Source organism: Balaenoptera ricei, chromosome 19 (genome assembly GCF_028023285.1).
Source record: "Balaenoptera ricei isolate mBalRic1 chromosome 19, mBalRic1.hap2, whole genome shotgun sequence".
Lineage (NCBI taxonomy): Eukaryota > Metazoa > Chordata > Mammalia > Artiodactyla > Balaenopteridae > Balaenoptera > Balaenoptera ricei.
Window position 1 is genome coordinate 12,320,784 of NC_082657.1, and position 12,631 is coordinate 12,333,414.

General features: G+C 56.1%; 2 protein-coding genes across 6 annotated transcripts; both read left to right on the plus strand.

Moving 5' to 3' along the window:
- Positions 1-1,281: 1,281 nt before the first annotated feature.
- Positions 1,282-6,931, plus strand: DMAC2 (distal membrane arm assembly component 2). 4 transcript variants are annotated; one of them, XM_059905134.1, is made up of 7 exons: positions 1,282-1,323; positions 2,477-2,673; positions 4,075-4,155; positions 4,929-5,062; positions 5,181-5,343; positions 5,714-5,945; positions 6,353-6,931. In XM_059905134.1, the coding sequence occupies exons 1-6, from the start codon at positions 1,306-1,308 to the stop codon at positions 5,892-5,894; spliced, it is 774 nt and encodes a 257-aa protein (XP_059761117.1). In that variant the 5' UTR covers positions 1,282-1,305; the 3' UTR covers positions 5,895-5,945; positions 6,353-6,931. The 4 variants fall into 4 exon arrangements, with proteins under 4 accessions (XP_059761117.1, XP_059761115.1, XP_059761116.1 ...); XM_059905132.1 differs by lacking the exon at positions 1,282-1,323 and adding an exon at positions 1,331-1,584; XM_059905133.1 differs by lacking the exon at positions 1,282-1,323 and adding an exon at positions 1,331-1,584 and having other exon boundaries at positions 5,714-6,931.
- Positions 6,932-9,625: 2,694 nt separating this feature from the next.
- Positions 9,626-12,341, plus strand: B3GNT8 (UDP-GlcNAc:betaGal beta-1,3-N-acetylglucosaminyltransferase 8). Of its 2 annotated transcripts, none has more exons than XM_059905130.1 (2): positions 9,626-10,536; positions 10,914-12,341. In XM_059905130.1, the coding sequence occupies exon 2, from the start codon at positions 10,945-10,947 to the stop codon at positions 12,136-12,138; it is 1,194 nt and encodes a 397-aa protein (XP_059761113.1). In that variant the 5' UTR covers positions 9,626-10,536; positions 10,914-10,944; the 3' UTR covers positions 12,139-12,341. The 2 variants fall into 2 exon arrangements, with proteins under 2 accessions (XP_059761113.1, XP_059761114.1); XM_059905131.1 differs by lacking the exon at positions 9,626-10,536 and adding an exon at positions 10,557-10,609.
- The last annotated feature ends 290 nt before the right edge of the window (positions 12,342-12,631 follow it).

Sequence of the window (12,631 nt, forward strand, 5' to 3'; positions counted from 1 at the left end):
AATCAGGATGTGGACATTTGGGGGGCGGGGGAACTATTCAGCCTACCATACCTACCCTTCCATACCTGCTACTTTCCCAGTTTCCCCCTCTCCAAAAATGGCATCGCTATCCTTTTAGTTTCTCGAGCTATTGGCTCTGTCTTCAAAACAGACTCATAATCTGAGCACTTAGCACTTCCGTTGCCCGGTCCCTGCTGCTGCCCCCATTCATCTCTTGTCTGGACGATTGCAGTAGCCTCTTTGCTGGCTCCGTGCTTCCCCCCTTGCTCTCTAAGGTCTGTTCTCCACCCGACAGAAATGATCTTTAGAAAATGTAAATCAGATCGTGGCATGTCCCGGCGAATGGAATAAAGTACAGTTTCTTGCTCACCTCTCTGACCCAGTCTCCTACCTCTCTCCCTGCAAGCTGGTCCCACCTCTGGGCCTTTGCACTGGCTGTACCTCTCTGCCTGAAACACTTTTCCCCCAGATCTGTGAATGGCTGTTTCCTTGTTATCCTTCACCTCCACTTAAATGTCACCACTTCACAGAGGTCTTTGCTGATGGCCCTGTGCCCCCGTCACTCCCTATTATATTGCCTGTTTTTATTTGCCTCTTATCAAACACTGTCTGAAATTATCTTGCTTATTCATGTGTTTCTTATCCATCCTCTCCCTGCCTGGAATGTCGACTCCCTGAGAAAGAGTCTTGGTCCCATGGCAACCTCACTACCCGGAACAGTGCCTGCCACGTGGTAGGGACTCGGTAAATATTTGTAGAGGGAATGAATGAGTAATTCTACCCGCAAGACTTCATATTGAATTTTCACACTAAGATGTAGCCTGGAACTCCAAACTGAAATTGCCAACACATCACAATACTAGTCTTGAGATTTCACCTCTGTCGTTTACCCTGAGGTCTAACCTCACCATCTACTCGACGCTTCCCTTCCCTGACCCTGCTTTAAAGAAGAGGCGGACAGTTTCTCTACGCATCATTCCCTGTTCTAAGGAGGTAGCAAGTTAGAGGCAGAAGAAAAGGGAACCTCAGGTGGACTATGAGTGCAGTCGGAGGTAAGGACGGTATTCCAACAGGAAGAACTGCCCACGCTCTCCTAGGGAAAGGCTGCCGAGTCCCATTTTAAGGCCCATGGCAGAAGAAGCTCCAAGCGATCCCTAAACCCGGTTAGAGTAATAAGTGTGTGCTCCTTTAAGAGGAGGGCTGGAAAATGGAGGGGGCGGGGCCATAAGAAAAGGCGCCCAACCCTGAACCGTGTGGGTTAGATAAGAAAAGACCAGCCCCTTCCGGTTACGTAATCCTAGCGAGATGGCGGCCCCCAGGGCGGTAAGTGAACGAAGCTTCTGGAGCCCCCCAGTTAGTGTCCGCTCTGCTTTCAGGGCCTCTTTCGGCGCCCAGGGAACAAGTAGCGAGGGGGAGCAGGGGGCCTCTCCCGCTAGGCCTCGAGCTGGGCGCGGAGACGTGTGGCCGTCGAGGGCCGGGAAGGATCGGTGAGGCTCACAGGCCGCGGAGGAGAGAAACCAGTGGCAACCAATGGGGAAGCAGCGCGTGCCGTCCGAGAAAGCGCGCCCAGCCAATCAGAGGGAGGTATCCGACTGCGAGCGTCTGGAGCGGAGGGGCTGGCGAGAGTGGGACCTGCAAGGGATGAGGGTTTGGGAGGGGTTGGCAAAGAAACTGGGATTTGAGGTGCAAGGGTAGAGAACCGAAGGTGAGGGAAACTCATGGGAGAGTTAGAAATTTTGATGGAAAATCAAAGGGATGATGGGGGGTGGGGGCAGGATCCAAGAGGTGAATTTGGGAATTCCAAGGGAAGGACCTAGGGGAAATTAAGGGGAGGATTTGCCATATTGTGGAGAGAATTTAGAAGGAATTGGGCAAAATCAAGGAATGGACCTAGGAAAATTTAAAGTAAGAGGTTGGGAACTTAAGAGGAATTTTAAGGGAAAATAAGGATTTGGGCAAAATTATCGGGAGAATTTGGTTAAAGCAAAGAGAGAAACTGAGGCAGACTAAGAGAAAACTTTGGAGGGGAAATTGAAGGAAGAGTTTGGGAGCTTTAAGAGATAAGTTAAGGGTGGTTTGGAGAGAAATTAAGGTTATATTTGGGGGAAAGGAATGCGTTATTCAGGAAGTCTCTGGTGGGATTTGGATAAAATTAAGGGGAGAATTTGTGGGACATTAAGAGTTCAGATAATAGAGGTTTTGAGAGAAAGTGAGGGCTTAGGGGGAAATTAGGGGGAGAATTTAGGAAAACCAAGACCGTTTGGCCAAATCAAAGAGAATTTAAGGTTGATTAAGGGGAACAACTTGGGGGAAACATGGGGAAATTTTACGGATCCGAAAGAATTGGAAGTTCTGAGAGGAGAGTTAAGTGAGCAGGGAAGCACTGAGGAGGGGAGATGTGGGAGCAGAAGCAGGGGGCTGTGTGTCTCGCAGGAGGCGCCAGGCTCAGCCTCTCCTCCCCTCTCCTTCTCCCCAGTCCCTTCGCCTGGTGGCTCCAGTATGGAACGGGGGTACCAGCGGCATCCGCGGCCTGAGCAGGGCAGTGGACCCGGAGGGCAGTCAGAGGAAGGGGAGGGCGCTGCTCCAGTTCCTGGCTGACCGCTTCTATGATGTGGAGGCTGTGAGGGGGTACCTGCTCCAGAAGCAGGTGTTGAAGGTGCTCCAGAAAAATCGGTGAGAACCCCTGGCCTGCACGACCCTGCTGTTCAGGCCTCCCCAGTCAGTGCCCACCCTGCCCTTGCCACTCCAGGCAGCCCTGGGGCTTCCAGTGCCAGCCTTGCCCACTTGCATCTTCGTCTCCAGCCCACACACTTCCCAAGCCCTCCGGCTCATAGACGCAACCCAATGCCCACCATCTCTTCTTGGAGGTCTAGCTGGCACTTCAGACCTAACATGGCTAACCCTTGGTTTCCCCCTTAAAAAGTCTTCTCACCCCCAAGCCTTCTCCATCCCAGTCAACGGCACCATTGCTTACCCGGTTGTTCAGACCACATTCTAAGGAATCGCTGATTCCTCTCTTTGCATCCCTTCCCTCATACCACATCCAGTCCATCAGTAAAATACCAGAATATCCCAAATTTCACCGATGGTCACCTCCTCGCTGTTTATAGCCTGGTCTGAGCCCTTTCATTTTATGGTTGGATTACTGCAGTCGTCTCCTAACGGGTCACCTTTTGCCCCCTATTATAGTCTACACAGCAGCCAGAGGAAACAGATAACATTACTACTTTGTACCCTCAAATGGGGCCTTCCCTGGCAATCCAGTGGTTAAGACTTTGCCTTCCAATACAGGGGGTGCAGGTTCAATCCCTGGTCGTGGATCTAAGATCCCTCATGCCTCGTGGCCAAAAGACCAAAACATGAAACAGAAGCATTATTATAACCAATACAATAAAGACTTTTAAAATGGTCCACATCAAAAAAAAAAAATCTTAAAAAAAAAAAACAACCCTCAAATGGTTTCCAACTGCAACTAGAATAAAAGCCAAACTCTAAGGCTGAAAACCCGGCCCCTACTGAGCTCTGAGACCCCTACCAGGGACACCCCTCACCCCCGCCAGCATGGTGTCCTTATGGCTATTTGTTCAACCATCGTAATTCAAGCCCCTGAGCCTTTGTACTAGCTGTTCCCTTAGCCTGGCAGATTCTTACCTTGACCTCTGCATTCCTTCCCACACTCAAATCTCTGCTCAAGTGTCACCTCTTCCGAGAAGCATTTCTTAACACCCAAATTAAATTAGCCTCCTCTATCCCTACCCCTGACTCAAGCCACTCCTGGTCTGTCCCTTGGCGTTAATTTCATCACTGAATTGATACTCTGCAATTTGTATTTACTTCCCCTTTAGCTGTTTCCCCAGTGAAATAACTTCACAAGGGCAGGGACGATTATCTGCCTTTGGATTACCACTGCGCCCAGCACTTCGTAGGCCCTCAGGGAATATTTGCAGTCTTTGTCTGCCCGCCTGCCTGCCAGTCTGTCCTGTGCTGTGGACTCTGACCCTCTCAGCAGCTCTGGGGCCTGGCGAGGGGTGTGGGGTTCCCAAGGCTCACCCTCGGCTACTGTTCTCCCGGCAGGTCCTTCACCTACATCAAGGAGCGATATGGCCCCTACGTCGCAGGTGCCTCTTTCATCCTGAAGCAGGGAGGCGCAGTCAAGTATGATGGCAAAGGTGTCAGAATGGGGTTGGGGGAGGCGGGAGAGCGGCTCTCTAAGCCCCGGGCTCTTCAGTCAGTCAGACAGGCTTCCGTGCGCGCCCTGGTCTCTGCCCCCTCCTGGCTGTGTGGCTGGGGACTTGTTCCTGAGCTTCAGTTTTGTCATCTGTAAAATGGGATGGTAGTTGTGTCTAACCTACAAGGTGCGCTGTAAAGATTCAAAGATATTTTGCAATCTGGACACTTGTCACAGGTCACAGGCTGGCTTAGCACGTGTGCTCAGTCGGCGTTAGTGCGTCTTTTCCTTCCTCCTTTCCCCTCCTTTTTCTTGCCTTCCTCCTCCTCCCTTTGTTTTTCCCCTTTACTTTCCTTCTTTTTTGAAAACAATTCATGTAGGCTTCATCTGTCCCTCATCTTGGTTCCAAGTAAAATTTTCACTTGGTTTGAGTACTTCCTCCAGCACCTTCCTTAGAAATGATGTACCTGTCTGAAAACACCTCAACTTTTGCCCACCTACAAGGATTCTTGTCTTATAGCTCTTTTCTCTGTTATCAGTAACCTCTTCGACCCTCAACTTCTAGGTGTGTAAAATTGGCCAGACGTTCCATCTTTGATGGGGTTGTCAGGGAATCCAGTGAGACCAGACACGTAAAGCCCTTAGTGCAGGGCCTGGTGTGTAGTGAGTGTGCCATGTTCTTTTATTAGGGGGCTGGGAGTGTTCTCAAGAGGTTGGTGGCCTGGGGGACCCTGCTGACACTCCCTCTCTCCCCTTCCAGGTTTCAGGACAAGGAGTGGATGCGGCCAAATGGGCGTGGCCTCTCTGGTGAGCTCTGGAAGCTCCGGGAGGTGCCTGTAGAGGCTGTTGACGCCAGCGGCTGTGCCATCAACTACCAAGGCCTGGACAACCTCTGTGAGTAGGGTGTGGCGGGGAGGGGCGGAGATGGGGGGAGGTGGGCAAGGCTGTGCGCGGTCCCTTTCGCGGTGGCTCCAGCAGGGCCCTCGGTGCCGGCTGCCCTCTCCCCCCGCAGTGGCCCTGAGGGAGCTCCAGTCCCTGTCGCTGCGGTGCTGTCCCCACGTGGATGACTGGTGTCTCGGCCGCCTCCACCAGCTAGCCGACTCGCTACGAGAGCTCTCGCTGGCCGGCTGCCCCCGAATCTCTGAACGGGGCCTCGCCTGCCTCCACCACCTCCAGTGAGACCTCAGCCTAGGCTGGGCCCCCAGCCAGGGAGGGGCGCTCTTGGGCACTTCCCACATCCCTGCCTTCACGGTGGACCCAGAGCGTTTGCGGTGGGTCAGCACAGATGAGTGGCGCAGGGAGCCTCTAGGAGGATGGGAGGACTCCTAGCCTGCCTTCCTTTTTTGTTTTAATGAGACCCCAAGAAATTTACACTGTTGCAGAACAGTAGGAGCCAGATCTCACGTAGTTGAACAAAGATTTTTATTAGAAAGCTAGGGGTTAAAGTGGGGCTGGCTACACCCCCCATACACTCGCTCCCACAGACGCCATCCTCATGCGTGTCCTCGCCGCCCCCCCCCCCCCGCCCCAATCTTGCCTCCTCAGGAACCTCCGCAGACTGGATATCTCTGACCTTCCTGCCGTGTCCAACCCAGGCCTCACTCAGATCTTGGTGGAGGAGATGCTGCCCGACTGTGAGGTTCTGGGGGCTGACTGGGCCCAGGGCCTCAAGCTGGGGCAAGAGGAGCAGCCCCGGGACACGGCCAGCAGCCCCATCCCTGCCTAGCCTTTGGCCCCATCCATGTCGAGCTGGGCCTCATCCAGGCTGTGCTGAGAGGTTAACAGCTCATTTTTCTTCTAGCTTTCAGCTGGGTTCACTCAACTCGGGGGGTCGGGCTAGGATCAGAGGCGCTGGCAGGTCAGAGGCAAGGAGAGTGAGGTGGTTTGTCCCCTCCCGCAGGGGTGCTCTGGCTGGCTGCACCCTGGGTTGAAGCTCAGCTCCTGTCAGCCTGTCAGGCAGCCCTTTGCACACACTTCTCTCCTTCCCAGTTCCGGGAACCCCTTCTCCTGCCTCTTCAGGCCTGGGGGAGGTAAGGGCTTCTGGCTGCAAGTAGCCCCAGGGAGCTGCACTCTCCCTTGCGGTGCCCCCATAGCGTGCCCACCTCTATGTCAAGAAACTTCTCTTGACTTTTGTCAGAGGACTCTTGTCGGATTATCTCACTTGAGTGTGTTGTTTCCCGCCAGGACCTGACTGATACAGAAGGTGCAACGGCCATTTTATAGGGATGGTTCTTCCCTGTGTGGGACGACTCAAGCTCACTGCAGGCTGCAACATCCCTGGCTCACACCCACTAAATGCTTGGAGCACCCCAGGCCCCACAGTGTTCTCGCTTATTGAGTTACTGACTCAGCTCCAAATTCAGCTTTCTTGTTTGCTCTGTGAAAACTGATCTGGGCCTTTGAAATATTTTTCCTTTGCTAAGTGGCCTGATAAGGTTTGCCAGTAGAGGGCGCTCGAGAGACGTTCCTTGAGAGACGCAAGGCCTTTGCTTCCTGGCGGTGCTCAGGTGTGCCAGCTCAGCGGCCCTCAGCGCACCTGCTTCCTGAAGCGTCAGGTGGTCGGCAGCTTCCCCGGCACCCCCCACCCCTGACCTGGCAGTCCTACAGAGAGCCTCCACTGAGGCACCTCCCTGTGACTGCCTCTCCACCACACCCCTGAAGGTGCATTCCCAGTAAATTCCAAGGCACCTTACCAATGAATCTCCTTATTTCACTTTGCTGTTAAAGTCATTAATTCTCTATATTAAACTTTCCCTGTTCAAATTACAGTATGGTTTTTCTTCTCTCCAGACTGGATCCAAACTGATAGAGCACCGGCATTTGGAGTGTTCCCAGAGATAAACACACAAAGGTGGGATTTGGGGGTTGATTTGATCCTGCCTTTGGCTTGAGTGCATTGCTGAGCTCCTCGGCAGTGGGAAAGGAGACATTAGAAATCCATGGGCTAAATGTCCATCGACAGATGAATGGATAAAGAAGATGTACATATATACAATGGAATATTAGCCATTAAAAAGAATGAAATAATGCCATTTGCAGCAACATGGATGGACCTGGAGATTACCATACTAAGTGAATTAAATCAGACAGAGAAAAACATCATACGATATCACTTATATACAGAATCTAAAAAAAAAAAATGATACAAATGAACTTACAAAACAGAAATAGACTCACAGACTTAGAAAACCAAGCTTAAGGTTACCAGGGGGAAGGGTGGAGGGGAGGGATGGATTGAGAGTTTGGGATTGACATGTACACACTGCTATATTTAAAATATCAAGATAGGGAATTCCCTGGTGGTCCAGTGGTTAGGACTCCGCGCTTCCACTGCTGAGGGCGCAGGTTCAATCCCTGGTTGAGGAACTAAGACCCCACAAGCTGCGTAGTGCAGCCAAAAACATTTAAAAAATAAAAAATAAAATAGATAACCAACAAGGACCTAATGTATAACACAGGGAACTCTGCTCCATGTTCTGTAATTACCTAAATGGGAAAAGAATTTGAAAAAGAATAGATACATGTATATGAATCACTTTGCTATACACCTGAAACTAACACAACATTGTTAATCAACTATACTCCAATATAAAATAAAAATTAAAAAAAACAACAACAAAAATCCAACGCAACCGCAGCACGAAAAGGCTATCGCCTGGGGTCGTGATGAGGTGCCAAGTGAAGCCTTGTGCCCTGGGAGGCCCTATGGCTGCTGCACTTGATGCTGTGGCAGTAATGACAGTTCTAAAGATAGGGCTAGGCAGATTGCCAGGAGTGCCCAGCTCAAGTCACCCCTTCAGAATTGGAACGCTCCCATGACAGTCCCCCACCGCCCCCCGAAGTTCTTACTTGCAGTATCTACTGCTGAAAATACAACACAACATTTAGGTTTTCGAGTTGCTGAGTTATGACAGTTGAATTCCCAGTCTTGACAAGTTCCTCATACGAAAGTGAGGGCACTGACTGGTAAACAGTGGGATCCAGAAATCTGGAATCGGGTCATCTGGTTGGACCCAAAGGAAACAGATGATCTCGAACTCCCAAGTCACTGGGGGCCTCCCTTACCAGTGTGAGGAGACCACCAGTGATCCTGCTCTCGAAAACCCTGTGAGGGCCTCCCCTGGGGCAGGTGCCTTGAAAGGCAGACCTGCTTTTCTCAAGACTTATCACAAGCATTCCCTGCTGCCACTCGACCCACAAATGCCAAGGGTCAAGTCTCAGCACGCTCCAGAGGACAGGTGCTCACTATGACCCAGAAGGGAACAGCTCTTACACTGAAGGGCAAGACTTGCAAACAGATGTAGAGTCAACCCTGGGGAACCCGCACAGGAGTGGGTTCTCAGGGTGTTAGGCCAGTGAGAGTGGATCTCACACTGCATGGGGCCAAGTTCACCGATAGGAGGGCACTTACTAGAGATTCTGGGTATAACAAGTTAGCTAGTGCAGCTGGGGAGGTCCTGACAGCTTTCTTAGTTGGCTGACTGGCATCTGGACTCAACAGTGACCTACGGTTACTAAGGCGAGAAGCCAGAACCGCCCTGGCATAATCTGGAGAGGGAGATTCAAAGGCTGGGGGAGACAGGAAGATGGGGTCCACCGCTTTCAACCTGCACACCCACCCAACCACGTTCCACAAGAGGGCACCTCTTTAGTCATTCTCGACATTCGACTTTACCTCTTCCGCCTGCTGAGCAGTTTCTCTCTCCTGACTGGAGCATTTGCAGACTGATGCACACTGCAGCCGAAACTCGGCCCCCCGGTGGAGGAACCTCCGCGCCCTGGGAGAAGCTAGATGAGCCTAGAGTCAGGAGGCCTGGACCGCCCCACCCCGGCCTGGGGGGAAGAGGGCTTGAAGACCCCTTCCAAGGTTGCTCAGGGTCCTGCCCCAGCCCACTCCGGCTTTTATTCCATCAGTATTCCCCACCTTCTCCGTACCCTCTTCCTCCATCTGGTCCCATGGGCTCCATTATTCAATACTGGGGAGAGGGAATCAGCTAGACAGATAATCAACTGCTGCTGCCCTGTCCAAAAGACAGGGTTCCTGAGATGATGTGGACAGTTCCCAACCCGGGTGGGGTGAAGGGGAGTCGGGCCAGGCTCACTGGGGGGCCCTGCGTCCCAGCCCAGGCTCCAGGAGGTCTGGGATGAGGCAGCCCCACCTGCCTGCCACCCCAGACAGCCGATGCAGCCCAAACAGCAGACGCCTCCGGAGGGCTGCGACGGAAACACAGGCAGACACCCTCTCTGGTCCCAGGGGGGTGGGCAGATGGGAGTGTCCCTGGAGTCACCATGCCGCTGTAGGCAGAGCCAGGGCCTCAGGGCGTGACAGGCCCAGGGCCGGAGTGTGGGACCAGGGAGGGACGGAGGAGGCACGGGGGTCAGCTCAGCTCCAGGGCTCCTGGTGCCCCCACCCTTCACTGCCCTCTGGCTTGGCTCCCCCTCCCCCCACCCCTTCCATCCGCTCCTCTCCGGCTGCTCCCCGGCTGCTCTCTGGGTCCGGCTGCCTCTGCCTGGCTCTGGCTCGGCTGGCAGACTCCCTGCTCTCTGCTCCCGCCCCGTCGTCCCTCCACCTGCCCCTGCACATCTCTCCACCCTCCCCCACAAGGGCTTCCCTTATCTCTCGCCAGCTGTCTCCACCTTCCCGTCCTCTCTCTCTCTTCTTGCAGCTCTCTCCTCTCGGCCTTCCTGAATCTCTGCCGCCTGTCTCTCCTCCCTGCCTGCCCCTGAGGTCTCCCTGGCTGTCTCTTCATTCTCTGTAATGTCTGTCTCGGCCTGTATCCCCTCCTCCCCACCAGCCCCCTTCCCCATCCCCACCCTGACCCCTGACTCCGGGCCACACACCCCCACCTCTGGCAAGGTCACCCGTGCCCTCTCAGCACAGTCACCCCCCCCCCACCGCCTCCTCCCCCGGCCAGGCCCTGCCCCTGGCCTCCGGCCTGGCCACTTTAGGACTCTGCCTGCCCTTGGGCCATTCTGACACTTCCCAGCCCCGGCTCCAGTGGCCCTCGGCCTCACCCTTCCCCGGACTCTCTCCCAGGCCCCGGGTTCTCCCCTCCCCGGCCCGCCAGCTCCCGGTCTCTGCAGCCACCCCTGCACCTTTCCCGCTGTCTCACCAGAAAACCAGCCCCAACACGCCAGAGCCCCAACCCTCAGGTCTGCCTCCAGCCCTCCTCCCCCCTCCCCCTCCCTCAGCCCCGCCCCGGTCCCTCCCGGCCCCTGGGGCCCTCCCAGCCTCCCGCAGACCGGCTGGGCTGGGCTGGGCTGGGCTGGGCTGGAGAACAACAGTGCTGGAGACACCAGAGGAGGAGGAGAGCAGAGGGCCGGCCCAAGGCCCCGGGCGCTGGAGCTGGCCGGAGCCGGACCCAGAGGTAAAGGGGAGGGAGCCGTGCCTGGGGTGGGGACTGTGGGGCGAGGAGGTGACCCCGGTGATCCTGACTCCTGGTGAGGGGGATGAACTGCGGGGAGAGGGAGGTTGGAATGGCGGAGTCCCTGGTCTCTGGGGTGGGGATGGGGGATAGGTAGCCTCCCGGGTTTCTACGAAAGTAGAAGGAGCTGGGCTGAGTGGAAAGAACAGGGTGCTGGAATGCGAGTGGAACAGGGATTCGCAGGTCCCGGAAGAGAGGAGAGTCAGGGTCGTTGGTGGAGGGCTGGTGTAGGATCTGAGACTAACAGAAGCCTTAGAGGGCTTGGCAGGGACCGGGGGCCCGTCCCTGCACCCCAAAAGGCCTCTGTGGCTCTTTCGCAGCTCCCACAGCTGCCCCTTCCTGGGCCGGGTCATGCGCTGCCCCAAGTGCCTTCTCTGCCTGTCAGCACTGCTCACACTCCTGGGCCTCAAAGTGTACATCGAGTGGACGTCTGAGCCCCGGCTGGGTAAGGCCTACCCGGGACCCCGCAGCACCCCACCAGGCCCCACGCCAGCCAGCCCCGAGCCCACCCTGCCGGCTAACCTCTCGGCCCGTCTGGGCCAGACTGACCCTCTGCCCTCGGCTTACTGGAACCAGCAGCAGTGGCGGCTGGGGACCCTGCCCGGTGGGGACAGCACTGAGGCAGGGGACTGCCGCGCTTGGGGAGCTGCCGCTGCGGCTGAGATCCCCGACTTCGCCTCCTACCCTGAGGACCTCCGCCACTTCCTGCTGTCGGCAGCCTGCCGGAGCTTCCCACGCTGGCTGGCCAGGGGCGGCGGTGGCCAGGTGGCCAGCTGCGAGGATCCCGACGTCCCCTACCTGCTGTTGGCTGTCAAGTCGGAACCAGGGCGCTTTGCGGAACGACAGGCCGTGAGGGAGACGTGGGGCCGGCCGGCTCCCGGGGTCCGGCTGCTCTTCCTGCTGGGGTCCCCAGCGGGCGAGGGGAGGCCTGACCTAGGCTCCCTGGTGGCCTGGGAGAGCCGCCACTACAGCGACCTGCTGCTCTGGGACTTCCTTGACGTCCCCTTCAACCAGACGCTCAAGGACCTGCTGCTGCTAGCCTGGCTGGGCCGCCACTGCCCCGGCGTGAGCTTCATCCTGCAAGGCCAGGATGACGCCTTCGTGCACATCCCCGCCCTTCTGGACCACCTGCAGGCCCTGCCGCCCAGCGCGGCCCGTGGCCTCTACCTGGGTGAGGTCTTCACCCAGGCCAAGCCCCTCCGGAAGCCTGGGGGACCCTTCTACGTGCCTGGGTCCTTCTTTGAAGGCGGCTACCCAGCCTACGCAAGTGGGGGCGGCTACGTCATCGCGGGCCGCTTGGCACCCTGGCTGCTGCGGGCGGCGGCACGCGTGGCCCCCTTCCCCTTCGACGATGTCTACACCGGCCTGTGCTTCCAAGCCCTGGGCCTGGCCCCCAGGACCCACAAAGGCTTCCTCACGGCCTGGCCGGCAGACCGCACTGCTGACCCCTGTGCTCTCCGTGACCTGCTGCTGGTGCGGCCCCTCAGCCCCCAGGACAGCATCCGGCTCTGGAAACAGCTGCGGGACCCTCAGCTCCAGTGCTGAGACTCGGAGGTGGGGAGGGTCGGGGAGGGCAGACCTGGCCTGGGCCTTGGCGCCAGCCCCTTGCTCAGCCTCTCTTTCTAGGCCTCGGTGCGAGGAAGGGGGTCCTGGAATGGAGGCTGCCTGAGCCCTCCCTGGGCCTCCCCAAAAGGCGACAGACTGTTTCCGTCTTTCAGTTTTTGAAAAATATGCACTCCCCACTCTGAGGCCTGGAGTCGTCATCTCTGTCTACGGGGCCTTGAGGTAGTTTACAGAGCAAAGTTCAGCTGCACCCTGACCTTCACACCAGACACTCTCCCCACCCTTACTGGGCAAGGCCGGCTCCGATGGCCTCCTGGTCACCTTGCTGGACACCAGCTTTGACCCCGTTCTATGGGAGACAAGGGGCCATCTCCGGAGGACCCCACCCCCATCCTGTTTGCTGAAGCTGACCTTCCAGCTTGCAGAAGTTTCTGGAGGAAGAAGATAGCTCAACAGCCTTGGCCTTATTTGTCTC

What these genes read in the sequence shown, in the direction of transcription:
- DMAC2 (XM_059905133.1), top strand. Translation starts at nt 1,531, where the DNA reads ATGGGGAAGCAGCGCGTGCCGTCCGAGAAAGCGCGCCCAGCCAATCAG. An exon ending in GCCCAGCCAATCAGAGGGAG is followed by an intron (nt 1,585 to 2,476) that starts GTATCCGACTGC and finishes CCTTCTCCCCAG; the next exon opens with TCCCTTCGCCTGGTGGCTCC. An exon ending in AAGGTGCTCCAGAAAAATCG is followed by an intron (nt 2,674 to 4,074) that starts GTGAGAACCCCT and finishes TTCTCCCGGCAG; the next exon opens with GTCCTTCACCTACATCAAGG.
- B3GNT8 (XM_059905130.1), top strand. Translation starts at nt 10,945, where the DNA reads ATGCGCTGCCCCAAGTGCCTTCTCTGCCTGTCAGCACTGCTCACACTC.